The sequence below is a fragment of the Pestalotiopsis fici genome (assembly GCF_000516985.1).
Source record: "Pestalotiopsis fici W106-1 unplaced genomic scaffold PFICI_Scf_3, whole genome shotgun sequence".
Classification (NCBI taxonomy): Eukaryota; Fungi; Ascomycota; class Sordariomycetes; order Amphisphaeriales; family Sporocadaceae; genus Pestalotiopsis; species Pestalotiopsis fici.
In genome coordinates this window covers 5,141,555-5,161,751 of record NW_006917093.1, presented here as the reverse complement: position 1 = coordinate 5,161,751, position 20,197 = coordinate 5,141,555, and the positions used below count along the sequence as shown (strand labels likewise).

At 50.4% G+C, this 20,197-nt stretch overlaps 7 protein-coding genes across 7 annotated transcripts; 3 read left to right on the top strand and 4 right to left on the bottom strand.

The window, feature by feature from the left end:
• Positions 1-674: 674 nt before the first annotated feature.
• On the top strand, positions 675-1,453 carry PFICI_05679 (Mitochondrial import receptor subunit tom-20; the record flags this gene model as incomplete). The annotated part of the gene is made up of 3 exons (XM_007834260.1): positions 675-735; positions 863-1,209; positions 1,361-1,453. 3 exons carry the CDS (start codon positions 675-677, stop codon positions 1,451-1,453), a joined length of 501 nt encoding a protein of 166 aa, XP_007832451.1.
• Positions 1,454-1,963: 510 nt separating this feature from the next.
• PFICI_05678 (uncharacterized protein) lies at positions 1,964-4,355 on the bottom strand (the record flags this gene model as incomplete). Its single annotated transcript, XM_007834259.1, has 2 exons — positions 1,964-4,242; positions 4,304-4,355. 2 exons carry the CDS (start codon positions 4,353-4,355, stop codon positions 1,964-1,966), a joined length of 2,331 nt encoding a protein of 776 aa, XP_007832450.1.
• A 567-nt stretch (positions 4,356-4,922) lies between these two features.
• PFICI_05677 (uncharacterized protein) lies at positions 4,923-6,085 on the bottom strand (the record flags this gene model as incomplete). The annotated part of the gene is made up of 2 exons (XM_007834258.1): positions 4,923-5,213; positions 5,270-6,085. The coding sequence occupies 2 exons, from the start codon at positions 6,083-6,085 to the stop codon at positions 4,923-4,925; spliced, it is 1,107 nt and encodes a 368-aa protein (XP_007832449.1).
• Positions 6,086-7,645: 1,560 nt separating this feature from the next.
• Positions 7,646-9,624, bottom strand: PFICI_05676 (uncharacterized protein; the record flags this gene model as incomplete). Its single annotated transcript, XM_007834257.1, has 2 exons — positions 7,646-8,867; positions 8,930-9,624. The coding sequence occupies 2 exons, from the start codon at positions 9,622-9,624 to the stop codon at positions 7,646-7,648; spliced, it is 1,917 nt and encodes a 638-aa protein (XP_007832448.1).
• Positions 9,625-11,378: 1,754 nt separating this feature from the next.
• Positions 11,379-12,534, top strand: PFICI_05675 (Serine/threonine-protein phosphatase PP2A catalytic subunit; the record flags this gene model as incomplete). The annotated part of the gene is made up of 4 exons (XM_007834256.1): positions 11,379-11,537; positions 11,641-11,682; positions 11,757-12,396; positions 12,434-12,534. The coding sequence occupies 4 exons, from the start codon at positions 11,379-11,381 to the stop codon at positions 12,532-12,534; spliced, it is 942 nt and encodes a 313-aa protein (XP_007832447.1).
• A 971-nt stretch (positions 12,535-13,505) lies between these two features.
• Positions 13,506-15,191, bottom strand: PFICI_05674 (uncharacterized protein; the record flags this gene model as incomplete). Its single annotated transcript, XM_007834255.1, has 1 exon — positions 13,506-15,191. The coding sequence occupies one exon, from the start codon at positions 15,189-15,191 to the stop codon at positions 13,506-13,508; it is 1,686 nt and encodes a 561-aa protein (XP_007832446.1).
• Positions 15,192-19,142: 3,951 nt separating this feature from the next.
• Positions 19,143-19,739, top strand: PFICI_05673 (uncharacterized protein; the record flags this gene model as incomplete). The annotated part of the gene is made up of 3 exons (XM_007834254.1): positions 19,143-19,189; positions 19,322-19,449; positions 19,567-19,739. The coding sequence occupies 3 exons, from the start codon at positions 19,143-19,145 to the stop codon at positions 19,737-19,739; spliced, it is 348 nt and encodes a 115-aa protein (XP_007832445.1).
• Between the last annotated feature and the right edge of the window lie 458 nt (positions 19,740-20,197).

The window sequence follows — 20,197 nt, the reverse complement described above, 5'->3', positions numbered from 1 at the left end:
TTGAAACCAGAAACCGCAGGATGCGCCAACATGGAGTATAGAATGGAAAATAGAGTATATGCAACGCTATACGCAACGAAAGAACAAGTCCCGCATTGCAGACTGGATTGTTGTGAGAAGCAGGACACTGCGGTAGACTGAAACGAAGCTCAAGTCGGAGTTACCAGCGGCATCGTAGCCGTGGTCATTGGGCGTTGCAGTGAGCTTCTTGGGGGGGTTGATAAGAGTACGTACCTCTACCCTGAGCGTCGCAGGCGTTAAGGGCAGTAGTACGTACTGGGTACCCGCCATTCAGTGCCTGACCTTGACATTGAGGGTCGGCAGCGGAAAATAGTTATAAGCGACCAATCCCTGACCACCAAACAAACAGTGGCCCAGGCCCCCGGGTACGGGGGACCCATCGATCGCTAATGGCTCGGCAGGCTGCTGAACGGGCCTAAAGAGAAAAAAAATTACGGCAGCCCGTCACCGTCCGTGTGCGCAACCAAAGCAATTGACGGAGCTCTACCCATAGCGAAAAGCTAGCCTTTCTCCATTCTTCTTTTTATCGCAGGCGAACGTTCAGCTTCAGACACATTTGTCGCCCACGACATCCAACAAACACACTTGATTCCAACTTCCAGGCCTCTTCCTATTCACGTCCAAGTCGTCTCTTTCACACACATCCAGACAGCATGGTTCAAAACTCTACGATAGCGACGATAGGTGTCGCCACGATAGCAACAGGTCTGCTAGGTACGTCACCATACATCCCAGGAAGAGAAACAGCAGCTGTGCCCTCTCCTCAACCACGATCTTCCTCCTCGAAGCTACCTCACCTACGGAATAAACGCCGTTTTCTGACATGTCAAATCACCAATAGGTTACGCCATCTACTTTGACAGCCAGCGCAGAAAGTCCCCCGAGTTCCGACGCTCACTGCGCCGCAGCGAGCGCCGCCAGGTGCGCAACGAGAAGGAGCACGCCGCGGCCGCCGGCAAGGAGCGCGTCAAGGACATTCAGCGGGCCGTCGACGCTGCCAAGGAGGAGGGCTTCCCCGCCGGTGTCAATGAGCGCGAGGGCTACTTCATGGAGCACGTCCAGATTGGCGAGCAGCTCGCCGCCGACCCCTCCAACACCCTCGAGGCTGCCCTTGCCTTTTACAAGGCCCTCAAGGTCTACCCTACGCCTGGAGACCTGATTGGAATTTACGACAAGACTGTTGACAAGGTATGTCTCTGTTGTTGTTGTTGTTGTTGTTGTTGTTGCTCGAAACGATTCCCGTGGCCACAGGCGGTCTGGGGGTTTCCATGTTTTTGCGCCTCTTGTTCAGATATCCTCGCTGTTGAAGCACTCTGCTAACCATGATTACTTACAACAGAGAGTTCTGGATGTTCTCGCTGAAATGATTGCCTACGACAAGGCCCTCGACATTGACGGCACTGGCGGTATCCCCCACCCGGGCCTTGACTAACAGCAGCGTTCGAATGGGCTATCATGTCAAACAACTGGATCGGAGGTGTGGTGTCATTCACAGAGTAGCTCAAGCTCTATTTGACGAAACTCCCCCGCTCTTTGAAAAAAATGAAAAGAAGAAGCAAAAATCCGACACTTGTCATCGTCTTCTATCGAAGCGGTCGTCTGATTCCATGAGCTCGATGAAGGAAGAAAATAAAAAGATAAGGGGAGAGCTCATTGTAAGATTTTAATACTACTCGGAACGGCACTTGTCTCTGTGCCCGGCTGGAGTCCTCAGGGGGAAGAAGAGGGACCAGAAATCACTGTATATTCTCTGTAAGCACGATGCATGTATGGACGTCCGGAAATTCATAGCCAGGGTTGGCCATAGACAAATGACGAACGACTTTCTGTATTTCTTCATTTTCAAACATGTACAGGGTAAACACTACTTTTAGTTGATACCTTTTCTGCGCATACGCCGTCCCAGTCTCACCTATTTGCATAACTTTTGTGTATATCATACTTAGGCCTCAATTGGTCTGCCTTTTCTGTCGACTCTCTGATCTCTAGGGTCAAATCCACCATTGCCCCAGGTGGCCCATTCGGGCGTAGGCAGTCCCATGTAATCCTCTGGCCTCCAGTCTCCGTCTGCACCTCTCTCCTCGAGCAGCTCAAAGAACCGCTGGTAGTCGATACGTGTGTGCCATTTACCATCCTTCTTGAATCGCTCGCTGGCGATCAGAACACAGCAGCTGTGTGCGTGTTCAGCAGCCAACCCGTACTTCAGGCCTCGGTCGTTGAGCTTCTTGTTCAACGCCTCGACAAATTCTTGGACCTCGGCGTAGAAGGGTACGTTGGCCATGCTGAGCCCGGCGCCCGCCGAGCTGCTGGTGCCACAGTATGTCACGCCCTTGATCTCGACAAAGCAAGGCAGACCACGCTCGACGAGATCGGCATAGCCTTCCACCTCGTCGTCGACGTTGAAGCCCTTGACTAGAGTGAGACGGAAAACGGTACGCTGCTTGAAGCGCTTTTCGCGCAGGATATCTAGACATCGCTGGAAGCGCTCCCAAAAGTCACGGTGGAGCGGACGGTCAATCTTGCGCAGCGACTCCTTGTTGCTTGCATCAATGGAGACGTAGAGCTGGGTCACCGCCTTAAGGGCCTCAAGCTGGTCCGGATGTTGTGCATTACAAACCAGGAAAGACGAGATGCGCTCGGCGTGGAGCATGGCGAGGAATTCGTTGATGTAAGGGTAAAAGATGGGTTCGCCGACGAGACTGAGGGCACAGTGACGGATGCGCATGGCCTCCTCGAATCGCTCTGCTCTCACACCGGGCACGCCGCGCATCATCTTGATCTTCTTGTAATGTCCCTCCTTGACGCCGTTGAAGATCATCTCTGGCGGGTCTACAACCCAGCGCCACGTTGTGCCGACGGGGTTGGTGCCGTGTCGCCAGCAAAAGACACACTTGTTGCTGCAAGAAAGAGATGGTGTGGTCTCCATGCACTGGTGGGACGCAATGCCGTAGAATGAATACTTGTAGCACGAACCGCGACCACGCAGGGCAGATTTTGTCCAGCGGCAGATCTTGACACCAGAGTGTGAGCCGACGATAGTGTAGCCCTGTTTCGTGAGAGAGTTGTAAGTAGGCGAGCTTTTCGGTACCATTTCCTTTACGGTTTGTGTTGCAGTCTTCTTGGCCGGTTTGCTGTAAGTGGTAAAGTCGACAGCAATCGGCGCAGATCCATTTTGACCACCTCCTGAAGACTTCATGATCTTTCCCAAGTCCTCAAGATCCTCCAAATTACCAGTCTGCTTCTTCTTGGGGCGCTTGATCTCGACCGTTTGATCCTCGAAAAGGACTTCGCCGTCGTCATCTCCAGAGACGGATTCGTCGCCGCTCTCGACGGCGTCACCGCTTCCGGGAACGCCTTCGCCCAAGCTGCCAGTGCTGCCAATGAGACTAATAACGTCGGCGACACCTCGAGACCATTCGTCCAGCCTTTCCTTGAGATCATGTTTCGTGTCTGCCATGCCTAGAGGATAGGCCCTCTTCCGACCTGTCAGCTTGGCCATCCACTTGTCAACATCCTTGGCCTGGAAACAGAACCCATCTTCCTCGCTGGGCCATCCTTCGCGATCACCCAGGCCAAATACCGAGTATCCCAGGAGATCTGAAAGGGGCGCAGTATCGATTCTGAAGTCATTGTGGGTTTCCTGCAAATGCTCCAAGAAGTTGTCGTTGATGGTATCAATGTTGTAGCTGGGGATGAGCAACAAGTACACATATTTCACAGCCCCGCTCGTTTCCGTTGCCTTGGGCGCAGTAATGAAGTACTCGTCATAGTCCACCTCGGTGAGGTCCAAGACCTTGGGCGCAAGAACTTTCTCGGCTGCGGTCGAGTCCTGCTTGAGGGCATCGGCCAGCGACTCGGACAGGCCCTTGACAGTCCTCTCGGTATTGCCAGTCAAGGAAGAGAAGAAAATCAGAGGCTGAACCTGCCATGGCTCATCAGACTGCGGCTCAGCTGGCTTCGGTTCGGCTTTGCGAAGCTCGCCCTTGATGCGCTTGGGTCCATTCGTAGCAGGGTTCTTGATGACTGGCACAGTCGACTTTTCACTAATCACCACAGGTGCAGGAGCGGGTTCGCTCTTGGCCGGCTCATCATATATCTTTCGCAGAGCAACAGAGTATTCCCGATCCTGGGTCAGGAGCAGATAGATGTAGACCGAGACCAAGACACCAAGGGTCACCAGCAGGGTCGGCGTCCGGTAAAGATGCCAGAGGTCAATGAGGTCTAGGGAATTGGTCAGCATAACTGCATCACAAAGGTTTAATCTCTCGAGGATGTGACTTACAGGCCACCGGTCTTGCGGCCTGGACCTCAGACATCCACTCGTTGATGCCCATCTCGTCGTGCGCTACCAGAGAATCTCTTGTTCCTCAGGTTGACGGGTGACGGAGCAGGTCGCACATTTCAAGAATGACTGACCTGTGGTGGAGGGGCAATTTTTTGAAGTTTTGGGGTTTGACGCATGGCGACAGGGGATTGGAGCTTGCATTATAAATTAGTGGACGCTGGGGGTGTCCTAGTGGGGCCGGGGCCAGCTTAGCTCGGTTTTATGGTCCAGTCATTTTGGCAGTATTTCTCAGTGCTTCAAGTTCCATATGAACAATCACAGGCTATGTGCTCAGATGGTCTTGGGATAGGTATATCTATTAGTACTATCGTCGCCGTCGTTTGTCAAAGGAACCTCATGTGCTGGGTCATTTCGTATCCGTTTCTCTCTCGCTGGTCTGTTTTTGACCAATAGAAACAATGAAATGGGAGAGGAGAGAGGCTACGTATAATATACTAATCATCATTGCTTGCTTCATCTCAACCCTTCTTCTTCTTCTTCTTTTTACGGCTTCCTCACTCTTCGGTCTTCCATTTTGACCCCTTATCTCTCTTGGCCTTTTCGCTCGAGGCTTCACTCAAATTTCATTCGGGTCGTAGTCGCTAATGTCGTCCGGTGCAGTGCACATGTCCGGACGGGTATGCTTATCGCATCCTTCAGCTAGATAGTACCGGTCAACTTCACGGGCGTCGTAACCGAGGCTGTCCGCGAAAGGCCGAACCTTTGCCCATAGGTTTCTGGAGATCCGAGCAAAGGTCGGTCCGCCCTCTTGTGATAAGAAGATCGGTTGTAGGCCGCTGAGTCTGGCCCCGTGACGACAAACTCTGTTGTCCAGGTAATTCTTGGCGAATCCAACGTCGGGTCGGTACTGTATTCATTTATGATTAGCTCAATATGGCATGATTATACAATATGGTTACTCACATGGATCCATTCCTCTGCTTGCTTAAACTCCTCGATGTCGAGGGCAAGTCGGTAGCCCGGCGTGTGAATAAAGCAATCGAAACATGTGTACATGCCATCGGTGGCATTGACTAGCTTCATCCATGAATGTGGCACAGGTTCCTCCCACCCCTCTGGAGCATTGAAGTCGGCTTCGTGAGGGGGGCAGGTTGGACAGATTTCAGACTTGTAACTGGACAAGATGCTGGCGGGGTTCCAGTTTGAAAGATCTAGAGGGAGCGACCATTTACGATGTTCTTTTGATCTCTGGACCGCAATATGGAGTTTTCCGAGGATCTTGGCGTTTCCAGCAATCTCCTCGATAATCTCAAGTGATTCGACTAGACTCTTCGTGAGTTTGCTGGTTCGCAGGAGTCGTGTCAGGGCAAGAACATCGCAGTGGCCGAGAACTTCCAGAACCAATTCGGTGGAAAGGTCCATGAGTCGGAAGGTCTTTTCCTGCCCCTGATCGGTGACCGACAATTTCGTCATGTCGCGCGTAACAGCATTCAAATTGCCACTTTGGTTGTTAGTAGTTGGGTTGGTCTTTGTGGCAGGAGCGCCATTGGCTGTTGATGTGCCAACCCATTGATTACGTGACGGTTGCGGTTGGATGAAGTTATTCTGTTTGCGTTCGTCTCGCGGTCCTTGGCGGCGCTGTCCTCGGCCCTGACCAGGTCTTCGGATGACCCAATCTCGCGGCGCCAGTTCGGGGTGAGCGTGATAGCAGCGGGCCTCGACATGTCCCATGCGGCCGCAGTAAGAACAATTGGTGGCACGGCTGCTCTTTTTCGGCATCTTGAAGAAGAAGAAGGTCTGATTGACAGGAACGGTGGTGTTTTGAGCTCGATGATTCAGCCAAGTAAGGGAGTGTTTGTATTGCTTGTTGGATTTGTTGCAAGATGATCGGAAGATCAGTCAGTCAGTAGTGATATAGGAAGAGTGATCGAGGCTTACTAGAGAAGATGACTTTGAACTGTGTTTATAGTCCAGGGGACCAAAAGTTGCAGCCGGGGCAAGGTAAATCAGAGAAAGAGGAAAGAAGAGGAACAAAGTGAATCAAGGCAAGTGAAAGACCAATTAAAGTAGTAGTAGCCTCTAAAAAGTATCAACAAGGTGTGCTTCAGTCCATTGTCAAAGCCGTCCGGTCCTTTGTGAACTATAAAGTGGCAGGTACCAATGTATCCTTCCCAAATAGGAAGGATCACATACTCGTCCTTGGTCAATAGAGCGAGGTTAGGTAGGCAGGAGTGATGGATCATGATTTAATTGATCGAAAATATCATCTTTGTTGGCAAATTTCAAATCTCTACGAGTTGACTTGATCGTTGAGAATTAGTCGAAGAAGGCCACTCTAAGGCCACTCTTGCAAAGACCATCACAAGAGAAAATGTTGCGTATAAGGTTCAATTCTTCAACATAGCAGTCACAAAGTTACCATGGAACCAGGAGAGTACCATGATTGTTAATATCGCGCCTGGGCTGATGTGCGTACGAAGTATCCAAAACACATTATCCCTCTGCTCCTTCTGCTTGCTAGCTATGAAGTCGTGGATCCCTCGTCAATAAGACAATCGAAATTCGGTAGGCATTACGAAAATCACTCCCGAGGTGATTGATGTTAGACATTGATTTTGTGTATTCAGTTGCCTTGATGGTGAGCCACCTCTTTAAGAAGACCAGTCGGAGGTGGTTGGAGGAATGAGTCACAGCGGCAAGGGCTAAAGAACGTGGTAAATATTTTGATCATTGATATAGAAGAAGAAAGAGAGAAAAAGAAGAAGAAGGTTGTATCCTCGTAGCTTGATGACTGATGACTCATACTCGAACAAATTATTTCCACCAAGGGTGCTTGATCTATAAGAGGGGGGCCCCTGGAAATAAGGGACCTAAACAGACCATGCAGGATAGTCATTGAAAATAAGGTTATGGCTCCCACTGTCTCTGAATTCCCAGAGAAAGTGGCCTTGATGTTATTTGACAGAGTTAAATTTAGTCGCACCAAAGCAGCCATGAAGAAAGCGAAATAGCTCACTATCCATAAGCAGAATACTAAGTCGAGCCTTGTTGCCTTTTCCGATTTTAAATATACTAGGTAGTGATGTATCGGTCCAGATTCGGGAATCACCTGTGCGCTTTTGCGTTGAAAGAGGTCATCCAAGGGTGGAAAACATAATGCAAGCTCGGTCATATTGTCTACGCGAAGATTGATCTTGCGGTAACGGAGATAGGAAACAGAGAGCATTCATCGTATCGAGAAAAGTGAAAGGTTGCCTGACGATTGTAATATCACAGGCACATAAACACGAAGGAGATGGGGCAAGACTGAATGTTCTATTTTCGACTCCATTTTGAAATCTATGACAGGCAATTTTCTGCCTGCTTCAAGAAAGGAAAATCCGGGTCGTATCCAACATGGATTCTGACAAGGTCGGGCACATAGCGATACTTGACACCATGTTCCCAGCCAAGCCCATCGACTTGGATCTTTTCTGGCTTTTCGCTACCTCTCTTCACCTTTCGGAAATTTGATGCAATTTCCCAATTTCTCCTCGATGTGATTCGACTGAGCTTGTAATGATCCTCCCAGTTGAAATTGCCATTCTGGGCGCTCGCTATGACTTGACTAGGAAGATGCGATAGAAAGCCGCCGACAATTGTAGAGATCAACTTGATTTCATCGGAATATGGAGCACAACTGAGTTTCTCCAGATTGCTTGCACGACACAGCTCTCGACTGATTTCGGGCATCCGCTCTTCCATCGGTACAAATTCGAATTCCCGTAGCTGGGGCAAGCCGTCGACAAGAGCTGCTATCATATTCGCGTCGAGGTGTGGGTAGTGGTTTCTATCTGAATATCCATAATGTAACAGCTTTAGAACCCTCAAGTTCTTGTGTTTCAGTATCGCTCGCAGGAGCAAGTCTGAGAAACCTGGATTGGCTGGCACATGATCCGCAGAATATACATAGCCGGGGAGCTCTAGGGTTGTAAGTGTATCGAAGGACGCGATGAAGTTGCATTTAGCCTCGAATAGAGCCTGGATTTGCATCTGATCATGATACCAGGTGCTTTCGTCCATGTTGAGGTTCAAGGTGCGCAACCCCAAAGGGGCATCTGTCGTACCATGAAACGAGGAGAAACGACCGGTCAGAAAAGGGAATAATAGACAACCGGGATCTATCAAAGTTGAACATTGAAGTTTACGTAGCTGGGTAAAGTCAAAGGCTTGGTCGAAATCCTTGAGAAGTTGCTCCGTGATCTCCAGGCCAGTGAGAGATAACGACTTCAATGCGACAAAGTCGGGCGCAATTTTTCCCTTTGACTTCTCGGCCCAATCGTCAAATATCTGGCAGCCATAACTGTCGCCGACTATCGCCAAGCTTTCAAGTGTCGTCGTGGAATTCTGAAGAATTGTTCGAAAGACATTGCGTGGCTCATTAAACACCCCAGACACTTTTATTTCCAAGTGCCTAAGCTGCTTGATACTCGCCAGCGGTAACAAATCATCGCACGCGCAGTCAACATACAAACGCAGGGCCTTAAGGTTCGGCAGCGATGCTATGCCTTTGGCTATGGACCTGAAAAAAAACATTAGTGTAGTCCTGTTGATAGATATTCACACTCGCCTAGAAGAACTCACTTGTTCAATATTACGATGTCCAAAACTTCCAAGTTCTTCAAGACCTTTAATGCCTCTTCGACATATCTGTAGCAGATATAGTCGTGTTTACGTCCCGGGTTGCAATATCCGACTACGAACTGCTTTGCGTAGCCGGCACAGGCGGGTATGGCTTTCTCGTTGAGGCCGGTGGGATATTTTTCCTGTTGGCCTTTGTATTTTCCTTCCTTTTTCAATTGCTTCTTCTGAGCAATGCTGAGAAGTGGCTCGAGTGTGCGGATGAGCTTGGCAATGTGGGCGTGGAACATTGACGCAACAACCACGCGTCCGTAGAGTCGAGGCATCATGACGGAGTAGAACATCTTGCTAGTCCGGCCCAGAGCACTCATGTCCTTTTGATCGCTGATACTGCCGAGAATCATGTGGAGGATCTCTGGCGGTAGAATCGATATTTTGTCGTTGGCGCTGACCGTGCTGACGTCCAACGACGGGACAGTCGATGTTTTGCCATTGCCCTTGGCCTTTTTGCGAATTGGCTGGTCATTCTTGTCTTTGGCTGGCTCCGATGCTGCAGCTCTCTTCGAAGCTGACGGTTTGGATGCCGACTTGGGCCGAGCCCCTTTTCCAACAGCCTGGACTAGATGGGTATCTGGCTTGTCACTGGCCGGCTGTTGAGTCGGGATGTTTTGCAGACGAGTACTTCTTCTAGTCGCCATGATGGTTCACGATTAATGAGAGAAAAAGATTTGTATCATCGCCACAAGTAAAGTCGGGTTTTCTTTCATGTAAAAAGAGAACGCGACATGCACGGTTAACTTTATATTACGGGAGCCTGGAGGACTCCCATTGGGGGTTTTCCGGAAAAGGAAACACGCGGCATCACGTGAGCCTCTAGCTGTGCTGACCCAAGTCTTTATTGGCCATTGTTTCATGAAAAGGACGGACCAGTATAGGAGTCTGCCTAAAAATTGATTATGACCCTATATGTCTGATTAGGCAGAGAATCGATGCCTTGTGTGTGGTAAAGAATTGGACTGGAGTCTAGACCGGCGATGGAATGGCGCCTAATCTGGCCCATCCATTAATGCTGCTTGTTGAATCGTCACTTTCTTTGGCCTTGAAAAAGTGCTGTGCTGTATTTGCAACAATAATCATGGTGTAAAAGTATTCAAAGATTACGGACTGTAACAGTATTTGAAGGTATGCCGAAGCCTTTCCATTATGTCGCCAGTGTGGGTCGCCGAAGTTTGGCAAGGCGGGTAACAAGATCAGCTTGGCGTTCCAGATTTAGAGGTAGAAGAGCCAAGGGGGATGGATGCATATCCTTCTAGGATTTCTCAGAGAGACAGAATTGTGAGTAGGAGCTTGTGAGTATGTTACGTCCCACGGGTCTGGAGTCAATGTCAATGATCTGCGTCAAGCCAACAAGTGAGTTCAGACAGGTTCACATCTACCCACACAGCTCTCAGGTAGTAAGTAGTACGTATTGAAGTAGTATGCGATCGGGTGCCTTGGGGCAGTGGCATCTTTTGCAGTTGGCAGAGAGGGGGAACATGATGGGTCTTGAATGTAGCAGAAAAACGCATCTCAATTATTTGTTGATTTTGTTCATGCAGCTTGATAGTACCTAGGCATATTTGCTGGGCTGTGATAAACATTATCTTGCTCCTTGAATGTGGTGGGCGAGCTCGGACCTCTTGGGGTTTGAGGCTCTTGATTGCGTCAAAATAAAGACAGGAAAGCAAAGAATCGGCGGACAAGTCACGGACCAGTCAGTACAGCTCTAGGTTAGGTTAGTGGGTAGTAGCTTTTTGGTTTCTTGGGGGGCAGTAACAGCTCAGAAAGAGAGGGAGCAATTGCTAGCCAGCCCCGCGCGTGCTACGAGCCGACCTTGGAGAGGTATTAGCGGCAACAACAACAAAGACTTTGAACAAGATCTACGCCAAGGGCAACTGATTGGCCTTCTGCTTTTTGCTCCCGGAATATTCGAGGTCTCAATCGATTCATCTCGAGGATTGACTGTCGATTTGGTCGTAGTTGTCCAAAACCCCGATCCCAATTCTTCCTATTCCTCAGCCCTCTCCGATCTTGTGCCCCGCAGCGCAGCCTGACCTTGACTTTTTGGCTGGACGGACTGCACTGGTTGATGATTTGCATTCCCTCTGTCCTCAAACTACGCTAATAGGTCCTGCTGGTGCGGTGCCCCCTGCTCATCCTACCCAACGTCATTTGCGACTCTTCACCATCTCAGCTTTCTTTCAAACCAAAACCCCCCCTCCAGTGGCGCCCTCATAAGACCATCACGCGACACCTCAAACGGCGCCGACAAAGATTGTGACGTCCACAATCACGACGCCGACGAAAATCCAAAGCCCGCGACAGAAGCTGTTGTGATAAGATACCCCGTGCCTCGAGCCACACACACGCCGCACAACCACCGCATTTCACACACCGGTCCCCCATTTCCATCATGGATACCAACATGGAGGACGTCAGCCAGCCTGCCGAACTCGCACCGCCCCTACCAACCTCAGAACCCGCGACCATACCGACGCTGGACGGATGGATTGAGAGCCTGATGGCCTGCAAGCAGCTGGCCGAGGCTGATGTTCAGAGACTCTGTGAGAAGGTATGTCCCGGCATACGCGGCCGCGCCACAACTCTCGCACACCCCTATGTGCCTCGAAATCGCACGGCGGCAAACGTATACTGACCCCCATGACACTCTGCAGGCAAGAGAGGTCCTTACAACCGAGTCAAATGTTCAGCCAGTGGTATGTGATATCCCGATTTGTGCCACATTTGGCAATTGCCCTCCTTTCGGATTGCTAATCTTTCGCCGCGGTAGAAATGCCCAGTCACAGTGTGTGGTGACATTCACGGCCAGTTCCACGACTTGATGGAGCTGTTCAAGATTGGTGGACCTAACCCCGACACCAACTACCTGTTCATGGGTGATTACGTTGACCGTGGCTACTACTCTGTCGAAACGGTGACGCTGCTGGTGGCCCTCAAGATTCGATACCCGGAGAGGATCACCATTCTGCGAGGCAACCACGAGTCGCGTCAAATCACTCAGGTCTATGGCTTCTACGATGAGTGCCTGCGGAAATACGGCAATGCCAACGTCTGGAAGTTCTTCACCGACCTCTTCGATTACCTGCCCCTGACCGCCCTCATCGATAACCAGATCTTCTGTCTCCACGGTGGTCTTTCCCCCAGCATCGATACCCTTGACAACATTCGCGCACTCGATCGCATCCAGGAGGTGCCTCACGAGGGTCCCATGTGCGATCTTCTGTGGTCTGACCCCGATGATCGCTGCGGCTGGGGAATCTCACCCCGTGGAGCTGGTTATACATTCGGCCAAGATATCAGCGAGGCCTTTAACCACAACAACGGGCTGACCCTCATTGCAAGAGCCCACCAGCTGGTCATGGAGGGCTACAACTGGTCACAGGACCGCAATGTGGTCACAATCTTCTCGGGTAAGTTGATTCATACCACCAACACACAAATAGTCAGGATTCCTTGCTTACTTCGACACAGCACCCAACTACTGCTACAGATGCGGTAACCAGGCTGCCATTATGGAGATTGATGAACATCTCAAGTACACATTGTAAGTCTTGAGAACTACCCTTTGGACACGCGTTGAAACACAACTGACTGGATTTTCCAATGTAGCCTCCAGTTTGACCCATGCCCACGAGCTGGCGAACCAATGGTCTCTAGACGTAAGTACCCTCTGTATCTCTGGCGGGATGGCTTGTCACATTCCCGGCTTTGTGCTAATCTGTCTTCAGGCACACCGGATTACTTCCTGTAGTCACGTTCTGCGACACTGCCTCGAACAGGCTCTAGGCTAGAGTCTGTAGCCTGGGAGATTATGATGACGAATACGACAGAATCCCTCTTAAAACTTGCAGACCTGCAGGATGAGCGCGACAGGCCACAACATGTTGCGTACTGTACGATTACTCTTCGGCGAAACTCTATTGCTAAGCTCGTGGACCCGCATCGGCGTGACGGGAACTACTCGGCCCGGTAATACAGGTAGAACTGTCAATGTGCGCAGAGTATGGAAAGTGGAGGGGTCCTGGCTATGCCCTCCCAGTGTTCAACCCACGGTTGCAGCAGTCAATGTTTTCGTCGTACATGTCTGGAACAAACGCTAGAAGATGGTAAGCCGGGAAATACTAGAGATAATGATAGATTCTCCTGATGAACCGCAACCTATTTTTCACGACTCGAGACTTGACATTGTCGAAGTGCTGAGGGTTTTTACGACCATTACTTGCTAACAGAAATACGATGTCTTTAGAAGCCAAATACAAGCTTATACACTGTACAATTGCAGAGGAAAAGTTGTGTGACTAATTGTCAGCCGCGTGGTCAATTCAGGAGACTATCTACTTGAAATTGTACAAGGAAAAATGAGAAAAAGGCCATGATGATGATGCTGCTATATTTGTATGTGTAAAACCGCCCAAATCTGGTAGTATTATTGAAAGGCTTTTTTCCGAAAGACCTAATGTGGGGAGATGGGGTTTGGAAGTGAACCGGGGAAAAAAAGAAAAAGAAAAAAGGAGCCCGCTCATGACTTTCTTAGTTCGCCCATTTTCTCATCAGAATCAAGGTCATCAAATTCCGTAGCATACCGCGAGCTTGACAGACTCGGCCTCGGCGTCGCGTCATGGGTCGGGACCGCTCTGTATACACCGTTGGTTGCAACTGCTGACGGCGGGGGCGGCAACGGCAGCGCCTCCTTTTCATCCTCAAAGTCGAGGCCTCCTCGCCACCCCTGCAGGCCGTCACTGGTGGTCCTCTCCACGGATCCCCTCTTGCGGTACATTTCCACGCTCTCTCGGACACTTTCCATCTTGTCGAGCATGTCGGACAAGACGTCGCTCGGTCGCCGCGCCCTGCCGCCGCCTCCGGCACTAGCGCTCGACCCCGTCGTCGGTCGTCCCTCGGCATCGACCATGCCCGCGCCGCCCGCGGCCACCATGTAGTCGGGCTCCTCGTGGATCGTACCATCGGGGCTCGCACCGTACAAGCCGCTGTCGGCGGCGGTTGCGGAAGCGGGGAGCGCAGGCACGGGCGGGAGCGGCATGGACGTGTCGACGCCGCCACCGCCGCCACCGCCTACGCCCACAAAGGGGTCCGAGGGAAACTGCCGCAACATGGGCGAGTAGCCCCGGTACATGCTACTCGGGGTCTCGGCAATGCTGGGGGCGATGGAGCCGACGTACGTATCCTGGGAGGCCAGTGAGGCGTTGGAACGACCAAAGGGGCGAGGATTGGATTTTGAGAGGCGGTTCCGCTGCTTGCGCTGCTGCTGCTGCTGCAGAAGGACGCTGTTGCCGCCTCCCTTCTTGAGCGACGTGGCTGATGCGTTTTGGTACCCGGTGTAGCCGACGTGCAGTTTGCCGTTGTGCATCTTTGGTGACGGGGCCCGGCCCTGCTGCGTTGTGAGAGTATCGCACGATTGGAACGATGCTGGCTGCGCCACGTGGCGATGGTGGTGGTGAGGATGCTGATGCTGATGCGACATGGGCCGCAGGCTGCCATGGGACATTCTGTCTGTAGGCAGCGCTCCCATGTACGAGCCGGGTCCGTTGGCGCCATTGGGAACGTGAAAGCGCCGGTGGAAGCCGCTGAGCAGGTAAAGGTAGGTGACAATCAGGTCAAAGACAAAGTTGAAGACGTAGTAGGCCGCGCGAGAGTCGTACCAGGCCGGGTCGTTCATGGGCCGGGGCACAAAGTTGGTACCGGCGCGGAAGCCAGCGCCGAGGCTCTCAATGGCCGCGACAAAGAGGACAATGAAGAGCTTGGCGCGCCAGGAACCGGAGCCAAACTTTTCAATCACGTACTTGCGCGGCAGGATGGCGGCCAGCACCACAATGGGGATGGGCAAGAAGGCCAGGACCGCCATGTAAGTGCCGCCAAAGAGCTGGACCTTGTGACTGCGCATCCGCGTCCCCTCATCGAGAGTGAAGAAGGACTGCACTGTCGAAATGATGACCATGAGCAGCGAGATGACGACGCTGGCGACGAGGAAGCGGAACACGATGCGTGCGGGCTTGCTCCAGCCAAAGTTGGGGTGGTAGCCGCGCAGGATCCGCTGGGCAAAGAAGAGGTTGATAATGAAGACGAGAATCGTGCCGGCCATGGTTAGGACGCTGGCAGCAATGGCCAGACGTCCATTGGTCGGATAGCCTGCCTGGGCAATGCGCAGCAGGAGCGCCAGGGCCCGAATGAGGCTGAAGGCAAACATCATGGCGCTGAATACGAAGAGGTGACCATGTTTCTTATTGATCTGGAAAATGGCCATGTGCGCCGCCGTTGCTATCAGGAAAAAGAAGGCCAACACGGCACAAATTGGATCGTCAATGGACGGTATGGGTTGGCCGCCCACCTGGGCTGTATCTGGTAGGTAAGGCGGTCCATTGCTGGCTGCTGATTCGGGGGAGGTTGTGTTCGCAGAAGGTGACTGTGCAAGCAAGGGATTTTGTTAGCCGAGTATATCAATCATGTGCAGCAGCAGTTTGTGCAAGCACGTTGTGCACAACGGATATACCACAAGATGGAGCATGAAGGAATATATTCACCAATTCTGGATCCTGAGGAGTTGCCGTTGCCGCCACGCTCGGCGGCGATATTGCAAACCAATCGACCATGATTCTATTTTACTCGTTTGCCATACACATGGAAGAATGTGCCGCTGATGTCGTTATTATTGTGATTTATCGGTGCGGGTTGAGTTGCCGCGCGTAATGTGTTGGTACTGGTCGTCCGGAGTTCCCCCACCGGGTCGGGTTATATATAGATTATAGGGATGTTCCCCTCTACTCGTGCAATCAACAATAAGCCCCTCGAACAGACGCCCAAACGTCTTCAGCTCTCTTTTTTCGATTGTAAAGGAAGTGGAAATATTGCAACAATGCAAATCAACAAATACACATGTAAACGATGAATAATGGTCAGTCGGAAAGGGCAGTCGGAAAGGGCAGAAGGAGAAATTTCAAAAGCAAGAACGAGTAGGGAACAAGCTGCTTGGGGGGAGTCCGTAAATAAGCAGCAGAAACTCAGTCTTCAGATGAACATGGCTTAGCACGTCCTACCCAAGGTAAGCGGCAGATCTTTACACGGCTCGCATCTGAAGAAACCTAAACATTTTTAGCAAAAATGAAAAATCTTAAATATCGGTACACTTCGTCATGATCCCATTGGGGCGGGCGCAATGATGAGTAGTAGGCAGTCAAAATCGGTGCCGAGCCATTGGTGGTACCGCCGCGCAACTCGGTGCCAGTTCTTGTACGAACACCGACCTCGATTACACGAAAGAATTGTGCGAAGGGGGGGCAGGGGTTTGAATCAAATCAACCATCTTCGGACTATTGCCTTTGTTTCACCCGCTTGATTATACACATGGGACCTTGTATAGCTCTGACGAGTCTCTTGGTGGTCCCAGCTCCTCCTCCTCGTTTGCTTTGATACTCGAGATCTTGTGTCAAAGGCCCAACCACCAGGTTGCCCAGCTAGTTCTACTCCTCGGAAAGCATTGTACTTCTTAGCCATCCCGCCACGATCTTACAACTTGCCCTGCCGTGGTCAGTGTAAACTTTCCTCGTGCTTTCCAGACTGGGACTGGATGGCTTGAATGGGTAGATTATTGATAGCGGAAGCATCAGGACCCAACCCAACGGCTCCATTGTTCCCGCGTAGCTTTAACGCTAGATGGGTGGGAAGCTGGATTATACCAAAGTTAGCCTTCCGCCTCAATTGCCGGCCGGCCGGGCGGCCTGGAGGTCAATGGACTTGGCCACAAAGTTTTTTTTTTAGTTTTTTTTGGCCAGTCAAGCCAGTATGGGCCCTCGGAACCCGTCATGAAAATTCAAATACCCCATAGCAATATGTGGAAAATTCAAATACCCCATAGCAGTATGTGGAAAGTTACTTGTACTCGGTCGGTGGTCGGCCACAATGTCCAGCGATAGACCTTTGGCCCGACCAGGACGTCGGCTGACGAAAGATTCTGCCATGGTATCTGTCACCTCAATGTCGTTCTCGTGTGAGGAACTGCTCCTCTTGTTACCAACATAGTAGCTAAGCACAAAACTTACTGTTTTCTGTGGACTTTGGAGATTCACAATTCTGTGCTCAAATTGAAGTCGATGATGCTTTGTAGATGAATCGAATCAATTTACAAGGATCGCAAATTAAATATATATCCTTTAAGAATGACCAACGATAGAGCTTAGTGTTGTCGATGGGTAGCCCCTGCTATGATCAGACAATCATACAACACATGAACGCCAAGCTACAGACTAGTGAAAGTAGCTATTGCTGATACATCTCAATTCGAGGTTGGCCATGATGCATATACACGGGGCATCGTGTCGTACTAGCTGGCTGCAGACAGAAAGCAAGCAACACTTGGGTCTGCCCGTTCATGTTGTCACATGTTGTCCCTAGGGTGGTGCTTCGGAAGTCATCAACATTGGTCTCTGAATACGGTGATTTGCATCGGTTCCAATTAGTCAAAGATAATATCATTAGACAAAGCACACATGCAACTCCAGCCAGTTCCCAAGTTACACATGACTGCTGCACCTGGAGTTCCAAGACATGACCTGCAATGCGGCTTTCAACGCCCTTTCTCCGCCCCCGCAAAATACATATGAAAATCATGGCTATGTTTTGTCTCAGTCCACGAGGCAGCAGGCTTGTTTTGAGACATTTCTTGGTCAATGGCTGGGCAATGCTGTTGGTAGCTTTGGCTAAATGTTGCCCTTGCCTCGCAAAACTTATTCTGCCTGTGGCGAATACAGGAGATCTTTCTCTCATTAAGAACTGCTTGGAAAGAGAGCATGATCCTGAACGAGGTCGTTTGCTTGTTTTCTTGGATACAGCATCAGTCAACAAGTTCGTGGACAATTGCATCGATCTCGACTTTGCCTTGAGCTCTGAGCTTGGACTGACATGAAGGATATTCATGTGGTCCAAAATGCGTTTTGTTCATAGTGGAGGGGAGGGGAGAGAGGGGGGAAAATAAGAAGAAACATTTGTATCATGGAGATATGACGGGATGGGATGCATAGTTTCTGAAATTATCTGCGGGTTAAAGCAACTGTTCCACCATGATATATACTTGGACAATCTGCAGCCAAAGTGATGCCCAAAACACATATGGAACGACTTGATTCTTTTTACTAGACCAATTACAGTCTATGGTAATATGAATTGGTGGTGTTGCTGTTGTTAAAAGTTGCCTCAATAACAAATAATTTCTCGATGTACCATGTGTATAAACCTCTGTACGATAAAGCACTTGCAACATATTTCATTGCAACTTTCAATTGATAAGGCGTCAATCAAGACAAAGAACGAGCCGTGAAAGATCAATCACACAATAGGGGAACTAATGAGAAAGAGGGGGGAAAAGTAGGGGAGAAAATATATCTCATTATAATTTCGATTCAATAAATCAAAAGGCCTCATATTGGCACGTAGACTTCGTGCAGCGCCATATATACAATAAGCAGTCGTGCTATAAACCAGGATACATATCTTACTTAGTTGTTATGTAGCTGCTAGCTTACCAAGAAGAAAAAGAAAATAGGTGAGCGAGTAGAAAGAAGCAGAGCAGGTGGTGGGTCTCCTTCACTCTGCCAAGCTCGCCTTGGGCCTCCTGACGCAACGCAACGAAACACAGACTCCCGACTGTCCTAGCGCGGGCCCCCCAAACCCAAGCTTCAACTACTAGCCAACTAACCTAGCTATCTGTCTGCTTGCTGGCGAAAAAAGAGACAACTTCACCCTCCCGAAAAGCTTCTGCCTACAGAGACAACCAAAAGCCTTTTTCCTCCCCCTACCATCGCCCGACGACCAAGCGACTCAACTCGAGTTTCCCAAGCCATCACAGACAACAAATCCGAAGCAACACCCACCGAAACACCTTAGCAATCATGGAGCTGTCCGATATCTTGTAAGCAAAAGAGACAAAATAAGCTCCTCGAGCTTTAGCTGGTCCTGCCCAATTGTCGAAATCCAAAGCTCTTTTTTTGGCATCTAAAGGGCCACTCTTGTTTTTCCCAATGGATACTTCCATCGACATGTGGCGCATCGCATCGCGTCGCGCCGCCTTGCCCCCAAGCAACGAATTTAGATTGCTAACAATGGCTCTTCTTTCTGCAGTCGCGTCGTCAACTTGGCGGTTGGTGTAATCATGATCCTTGGTGGCATCTCGCAATTCTTCACCGAGGCCAACGGATTGTACGTATTTTTCTCCATCTCCCCTCGTGCCCCCGTCGTCGCAATGTACAGAGACAAGAGAACTTGTATTGCGATATTCAAAGAGGAGGGTGGGTGTTTTAAGCAGACAGAAAAGCTGACCTCGGGATATAGCCAATCCTTCATCATTGGTGTCTACGTCATCCTCTTTGGTGCCGCCATTGGCCTCCTCGAATTCCAGATCCCGCCTCAGGTGTCGCGATACGCCTCGTTTCTCTTCTCCTTCATTGGCCGTGGTATCTGTACGTATTTTCGCTTCGAGACTGTCCCTTTTCTTCCCCCCTACCACTCAAACCGCAAACACGCAAAGTGTCTCTTTCTTCCCTTTTTGCTGACCCCGGGAAATACGTCTTCTACAGTCTACATCTTCATGGGATCCATTCTTCTCGGCGGTGGCGTCCTCCGCATCATTGCCGGCTCCCTCGTCGGCCTCATCGGCGTCGGCTACGCCGTCCTCGAGTTTATCCCCTCTATTGAGCCCCCGGCCAACATGCGCGAGGCCGACGCCGGCTGGGGTGCCGAGCAGGTCTAAAACAACACAACGAGGCCTGTTCCTCTTTCTCTAGTCGTTGAGGGAAAAGAAAGAAAAGAAGAAGATATTAAACGGATAATCTCCCTCACTTGAGATTCCTATTGGGAAAAACAAAGTGGCAAGGGGCAGTCCCGCATTCTTTTTATTTTTGGTACACACGACAAGAAATCATGTATCGCAGTATCATGTACCATAGCTGTGATTGCGGGCGGGGAAACACACCGAGGCTTTCTAGCATGCCGTCATGAAATTTGGTTTCAAAGACATTGGGGGACAAAATGAGGATGGAGTTCAGGAGAATAGAACTGTATAACTGTATACCAATGGAGGGCGGGTTCCGTGGTCTTGGCACGGGCGGTCTTGGGCTTGATTGTCAATCTATGTAGGCATGTATAAACAGAACAGCTATGTAAATGAATGGCACGATTTGATGGAGGAATAGCACTTGATCCGTTCAC